This window comes from Carassius carassius, chromosome 26 (assembly GCF_963082965.1).
Source record: "Carassius carassius chromosome 26, fCarCar2.1, whole genome shotgun sequence".
Lineage (NCBI taxonomy): Eukaryota > Metazoa > Chordata > Actinopteri > Cypriniformes > Cyprinidae > Carassius > Carassius carassius.
This window is the reverse complement of record NC_081780.1, coordinates 3172299-3180015: the sequence shown is the minus strand read 5'-3', so window position 1 is coordinate 3180015 and position 7717 is coordinate 3172299. Positions and strand designations below refer to the sequence as shown.

The 7717-nt window shown below is 37.2% G+C and overlaps 1 protein-coding gene across 1 annotated transcript; it reads right to left on the bottom strand.

Moving 5' to 3' along the window:
- Positions 1–235: 235 nt before the first annotated feature.
- LOC132105516 (involucrin) lies at positions 236–6633 on the bottom strand. The gene is made up of 6 exons (XM_059510684.1): positions 6378–6633; positions 6111–6153; positions 5835–5957; positions 5660–5728; positions 1247–1339; positions 236–833 (listed from the first exon to the last, which is right to left on the bottom strand). Exons 1-6 carry the CDS (start codon positions 6470–6472, stop codon positions 744–746), a joined length of 513 nt encoding a protein of 170 aa, XP_059366667.1. The 5' UTR covers positions 6473–6633; the 3' UTR covers positions 236–743.
- Between the last annotated feature and the right edge of the window lie 1084 nt (positions 6634–7717).

Below are 7717 nucleotides of genomic sequence, written 5' to 3'. Positions count from 1 at the left end.
TCCTTTCTTTTGCATTCTCCTTTCTCATCTGACTCTCTCCATCACCACCTTTTGTGCTGGAGATCACCAAAGATGCATAAAAGACACTCAAAGGCATGAGAATTAATTGGTTCTTGTTCTCTTTTTGAATCTGAGCTCATCTGTTTGTCTCATTTTTTTCCTCAGGTCTCCCTCCTTACCGCAGTCATGCGATTTATTGTCCATTTATATTCATCTGCTGCTATATTACAGTGAAAGATCGGACATGTGACACACATTAAGCTGTTAGCTGCAATTTATTTGCCACAGAGTCAGTGAGTTTGTTATTTAATCATTTTGAACACTGAACATAACTCACTCTATTCTAACTCACTCCAGTTAGTGCCTTTAATAACGAGGTAGAAATATGATTTGACTCATGTTATTTTATACACACTCTCTGCTTTAGGTTTAAATATTAACACTATATCTAAAGATATATGATCACTACATAACAATATATCTCATTTAAGACTTTGATAGCATGTTAAAGGAATAGTTCACCCAAAAATGAAAATGTCCTGAAAATTCTAACTCTCAGGCCATTCAAGATACAGATAAGTTTATTTCTTCATCTGAACAGATTTGGAGAAATGTAGCATTCACTGCAAAGGATCCATTGGTGAACAAGTGATTTAATGCTAAATTTCTTTAATTCAATTCAATTCAATTCAAATTAATTTAATTAATTCTTTAATTATGTCATTATTTACTAGTAAACCCAGTTACAGTCTCATCAGAAGGTGCTTGACAGATTCATTTTCAGAACCTGGATCCAGACCCAAATCCTGAAGCACAACTTTCTTCTGAAAGTCCTGGAAATGAAAACAGAGACGCATTATTCTCTATGATGATTTTTGATGATATATAGTATTGTAAGTGAACGTCCTATAAGCTTGAAGATCTCAAGTGGACATGCCTTGTGGTTTGTCCACTTCCATGGACCATTTTCTCCTTTAGTCAATGTCTTGCAATAGTGTTTCTTTGTAAAATTTGGAATTTGAATAATATGTTGTGAAAATTTCATGAGGAATTTAATCTGTGCCTGTTCATTGCTTCAAGTCAGGCAGGTATTGTATTGGTTAGCATACATTGCATTAGATACATTTGACATCTGGTCACATTCAGTCATACTGCTTTTGGGCCTCACATCTGTGCCTGGGAACATTAGTGAAGTTTCTACATATGTGTGTTGGTGTATCAGCATGTGTGTCCAGTCAAAACGCACCCTAAATTCTCGTAGTCTGTCTAGTTTTGCATGGATGGCCTTGCGTTGGACTGCCAGCTCAGCCACATGGCTTTTCCACTGCTTGTCTTTCTCCTTTCACAGACACAAATACAAACACACAGCATGTTCATAGTTCTCAACAGGGTTTTGATTAGTAAGCAATGCTGAAAACAAGAGTGTAATGGTGGGCATATTGAAAGAGGAAGATGCAGCTTTGTAATGACATTAGGCTGTTGTTATGAAACCATTAATTTCATAAATAACATTAAGGGAGGTGTATTTTTGTAGCATTTCCTTTTTATACCCTGCTGTCCACTTATGATATTAGTCAAGGCTTGTTGTACCAATTTAAGCCTTATGCAACCATTTTCCATCATCGTTGTCCCAGGGAAATAAACCTGTTTGGTCTACTGCACTGTTAAGATAATATTCAAAACCTCTGTTATGATTGTTTAACCTCTTAACATTAATTGGCGTGTTCCATGTTGCTAATTACTGATTAGTCATTAATGTTAATCAGATGGGTTATATGATAATATGAAGATGTTAATAATGTCAATATCATGATGGTTTCTTAATATTCAAAAACTGCCACAAAGACATTATATATTTTCCTCTTAGCCAGATTACAACTATTTGTTCAATTCTTAGCCAATTTTGCATGTATGAATGCTTCTGAAGACAATTTTATACCTAAATCTGATTCCAAGGTTAGAATTATGGCCAGTTAAAAAAAAAAAAAAAAAAAACAGAACCCAGATGTTTTCTGCTATATGTGGGTGTTTTACTAAATCGAAACAACGACAGAAAATCACAGATAAAAAAATAAAAATATTTTGCATAATTTTGTTGAAGATATATACTGCATAAACTAAACATTTATAATGCAAAAAAAAATTCTTTGTTATTATGTGGAAATTTTTGGAACAAATCAAATTAGGTAATATGTTTTTATGCAAATTAGCAGGTTCTATTTTATTATTTAATGTTTTAAGATGCATAATAGACTTCAAAGAATAAACTTGGTTTGATCTTCATCAGAAATGACACAGCTTTTCCCAAATCGTCTGATTCTATTTTTTTTTACCCCTTACTATAGAAACAAGCCTGTGTCTAAAGACCGATCTGGTGAGGCAGACCCTGATGTAGGGCTGAAGGAATGAGGCTGGGCTTAATCTTTGACCTCTACAGGCTCCCCCAGATATTCTGTGGGTGCTACTCCCTGTCTCTAAAGTGATAATCACAGCTATAGGCCATGCAGTAAACGTAGCTCTACTCAACATATTGAAGACGTTGAAACACATCGCCTTCTATTCAAACTAATAACAGATAAAACACACTGTAACACCTTCTCCCTCAGGGGATTGAAACAGAAAAAGACTGTTCTCTCCCAAAAACACACACTCACAAACACACAGAGGGTGTGGCTATCTGATGAGATCTGTGGTTCGAGGGATGTAGGTTATGAATGATAACAAGATCAAATAATACCCACATGGGAAAGAAGAGTAAGCCCTTCTCCTGTTCATTAATCAGAGGACTGATGCACTGCAAACGTGGAAACTCGCTGGGAGACTTCGAGCAGCTGGAGAGGAAGGAAGTGAGAGTGGTGGACTGTCTGTTTGTAGCCTTAAAAGGCAGAGCTCAAGGCTATTTAACTGACTTGACAAAGAAAGGAAGAGCATTTATGCTTTTCTGAACTTGATCCCATTGGGGTTTCTTCTTAAGCGAGCCCTGAGTTAGGCGTTTCAGGAATTCCTCAAGCTGTTGAATTTATGACAGCAGCCAAGTGGACAACAACAACACGGCTGTCCTTCAGTGACCTCACACTTGGCTCTTAGTCTTGGACTTCACTGGCAGCAGACCATGTGCAGCTGGGGGTTCATCAACTTACACAAACACACTCCCTGAGCGTCCTGCTAACAGCTAAACGGTAGCATGTACTCAACCATTGCATCTTGCATTTGAAGTCTTAGTTCTATCAGGATCACTATTGACAAGGATGATTTAATAATAAGCATACAGTTTGGATTGGCTTTATTGTTCTGTTGTGGGCAAAAACTCCCTGCTTATCTATGCAGCCTAGCATGCATAAGAGTAGGGACAGCAGCGATAACCCCCTTAGGATAAACAGAAACAGAACCAACATAAATGTAGCAGATAGCATTAATGTTCTTAATGACAATATAATGAAATAACATAATTCAGGGTAAAGGAGTCTGATTGAATATCAGAAGACCAAGTCCTGACTGTGCACAAAATGTAGAGCTGGGGATGGAGAAGGGTATTTAGCTCCTGAGCAAAATGATAAAGCTGATGAATACTGAAATAGCCTCTGCCTCAGACATCACAACCACAGATTTTTGGCGGAACGTCTGGTGCATATGGCACACAAAATTGGAGACACTTCAGGAGTATAAAAGTCATCATCTGATATGTTGAATTCTAAAAGATTTCCGAGAGATGTATGTGTCACATTTTTTAACGTTCTACCTGGAAGCTAATATGCTTTGATGCCAAACCCCCAATTGGAAGAGGAAACTGTGGCACCTGTTTTCAGGATCAACTATTTTCAAAAGTATGTGAAATATGTAAAGTTCGCAGCATATAAATCCACAGTTTTACACACTGGTGTGTTATTGTGGGGACATTTCCACACCCCTAAACATGACACAGCACAAAACAAAATGTGATTGGTTTCTTTACCTGTCAGTCATATGGCATCTTGGGCAGTTCTTAGCTGTTCAAAGTGGCCATGATTCCCAGACCTTCTGCCATCAGTCAGAAGGTCTGGCTATGTGCGACTATACTGAATAGACTTTATATAATAATGTCATGATGACTCTTAGACGAGGATCAGCTAAGAGTCAGTTGATTCAAGCTCATCTAATGTAACCTGCCAGAACTAACGGTACACTTGAATTTACGTGCCCAGATACTGCCCATAGTTCGTTTAATTATTTTTTAACACAGATTTCTTGTAATACGCGTACATGTGTACAAAATTGCTAGTTTGGTTGCATAGTTCATCCACATTTTAAAGGGTAAGACTGCTTATGAGTTTTCACAGATATTAACATTGTAAATCTAGCAAAGTTAGCTTTCAGTTTTGAAAAACTGAATATACATTTAAATACTTAAATATTAGTTAATGCTGCTGTGTGTGTGTGTGTGTGTGTGTGTGTGTTTCTAATTCAAAGACCAAAGGGAATGATGGAATATTTGACATCTTTCTCTCTTCTGATCAACACAATCAATCTCTTGTTATCCATCTTTTTAAGAGTAAATGCTGTTCATTAATGTGGGCAAATGTGAATGCAAAAATTCTATTTGTTGTACTTTATGTATATAAATGTAAAGGTTTACCCAACTATGATGGCTTAAGCTTCTGAGAACCCCCGAAACAGAAACATTGACATTTATTCATTTAGCATAAGAGTTCATTCAAAAGTACATCATAAGCTAACATAACATATGATTTTTTTTTTTACTTAAATTTGAGATCAGTTAAATGTGAGTTACTCAGTAGCATGAAAAGTAGATGCTGACAAGCTGAGCTGTATATTCCCCTTTGTGTTTCTGACCAAAATGGTTTTGGATTGAAACAAATTGGACATTTTCCACAGATAAGTCCCAGTGTTTTCTGTTCAAATGTTCATGGAATCTGGCGCCAAGTTATTTTGCACCCAGACTGTGTATTTTTGTTGAATCATCTGTTTACCACACTCCTAAATACTAGATGCATTCTCTGTGATATTTTTTGACAGTCTTATGGTTGATGACCGTACAAAACCGGAATAAAGTGGAATAGACTAAACCAAAGTTCTATTTTTAAAATATTTGTAAGCAGAAATTCATTAGTGTGCATTAATATTGAATTAGTATGTTTACCTTTGTAACCTGGCCATGCAATACAGAGGTCACTGCATGAGCAGCCAAAGTTAAGAACAATGCAGACGTAATGCAATCGTGCACAATTAGCCTGACAATGTAAATCTGATGAAGCAGGTCTGTCGTCCCTGGACAGACTCAAGCTGTGGATGGTGGAGACAGATATAATTGGTAAATGGTAAAATGGACTGCATTTATATAGCGCTTTCAACAGACCACATGGCCATCCAAAGCGCTTTACAATTTTGCCTCACATTCACACACACATTCACACACCGACTGCGGTGTCTGCCATTCAAGGCGCCATCCAGCTCGTCGGGAGCAGCTGGGGTTAGGTGTCTTGCTCAAGGACACCTCGACACTTGGTCAGGTGGAGCCGGGGATCGAACCACCAACCTTCCGGTTTGTAGACAAACTACATGAACCACTGAGCCACTGCCGCCCCCGTTTTCTGTCATTAGTTTTATCACTGCAGACTGCAGCGATAGCCCTGCAGTGACTTTTTGATGTTAGTCAACATACCTTCTGCTGCTCCTCTTTCTCACATTGCTTTTCTCGTTCCAGCTGCTCGCGCTCCTGTCGTAGCCGGATCTAGCGTAACAGAGAAAACAGCTGAGATGTTCAATGAAAGTCATTATGCATTAATAAACACAGACTTCTGGAGGTTTACAAGATGGAAAATAGCAAACAAATTTACCCTTTCTTCTTGCTTTTCTTGATATTCGCTCTCCAGACATGTGCTGTCCTCCAGCCTCTCATCCTGCTTCCCAAGACAGTTTAGGAAAGTGTAATCTTCCTCTTTACAGAGATCTCGCATGCACTGAGTGAATAGTAAGACAATGCACATGATGAGATAATAATTGAGCCTTTTTTAATGTTTCCAACTAAGTTTAGCAGTTTTGATGAAGTTTTTAAATGAATCTGTTAATAATATCAAAACATGCATGAAAAAGTTGCAATAGAAACATAAAACCTTAGACATGGGGATTTGAGAAAACCTCTTTGCATGAGCCATCCTAAAAATAAATAAGCAGAAAAGTCAAATTTTTCACAGTCAAACTGACTTAAAATCACACTCTAAAAAAGATTTGTTACAACCATCAGCCCATTTTCACGGCATCTTAAACACAGTTACTACACAAATGTAGCAGGAATGCTAGTGTATCTTCTTCTGTCTGCTTTAGTATAACTGCATCATTTTGTGAAATTCAATTGGATGAGAATATCTCTGCTAGCTCACCTGGACTGAAAAGCTTCCAGTTTCTTTGCGCTCTCCTTTCGTTTGTTCTCTGCACTGGTAAACCTCATGCAAATGCTAATATACTCTGACGGCATACAAAAGACATCATAGTTATTTCTACACACAGGGCTGCTAAAACAATCACACTGGTGTTAATAAAACCCACTGTCCCTTCACTTTTGATTAATTGAATTGTCCCATGTCAATATGTTCTCTTCACACTTCTGAACGCAGTTTTGTTCCATACTGATTTACAATCAGCTTCTCTGTCTCATGCCATAATAATGAAGAAACCATGTGACTGATCGAAGGTCAGTGTGAATGGACAGTGCAATCAACCTGAGGTCAGAGGTCAGAGCTGTTTTAGTGATGTCATTGGATCTTCTGAAATGCATATAGGGTTCAAAAGCTGTATTTGATGGAGATGTGTTTGACATAAAGTGGGTGGTGTGACACCACAGACAGGCACTTTAGCAGAAACCAGAGACGTGAGCAGCAAACCCCACTAGGAATGTAAATCATAAAGGTGTCTGTTGTGGAGAGGTGTATAGGTTGCATATTTTTGCCAGAGGAAAGGTATTTGGATTGTTTTACTAGTTTGAACCACCATAGCCTTCAGAGGGGCTGTGGTTTAGGTGTGAAGGTCAAGACTTAAAACCATCACTCTGACATCCCTTTGAACTTTTAAAACCTGAAACATGAGTTTATTGAGGTTATTCGTTTAAACACTCTTTAAAAAGTATGTGGATACTTGTACTTCAGTGCAATGTTATTTGTAGACTTTCACAGTGTGAACAAAAACTGCAAAATACCTTCTTTTGTGTACTGCCGAAGACTGACAATTTGCAGATTGTTTCAGTGCTGCCTCACATTAATAAACAAGACAATAACACAAAAACAAAGGTTGTAAAATTATATAGCAAACTACATTTTAGCTCATTATTAAGCAAAGAATTTAGTTCAAATTTTGCTTTCACTTAAAAGTAGTTTATTTTAGAATTTAATCTACTGTATAAACACATAGATAGTTTTGAAAAATAATTAAATTAAAAAATTATTAACACTTCCTGATTTTGCAATATCCACAATTAACATGATGAACTACACTTGTGTGATTTTGAGGAGAAATGACTTTAAACATCCACTAAAAACCATCAGAACACCGGCTAATTAAAAGCCATTATTGTTTGAGCTCAGATGCCCCTTGCTTTTTTATCTAATGCACTAACATTCACCCATTTTTAATAGGTAATTATTGTCCAAATGGTCAAATAAGGTCACTGTATCTGATAATCACAATTACTCTCACAAGATTGACTCTGATATGAACATGTAAACAA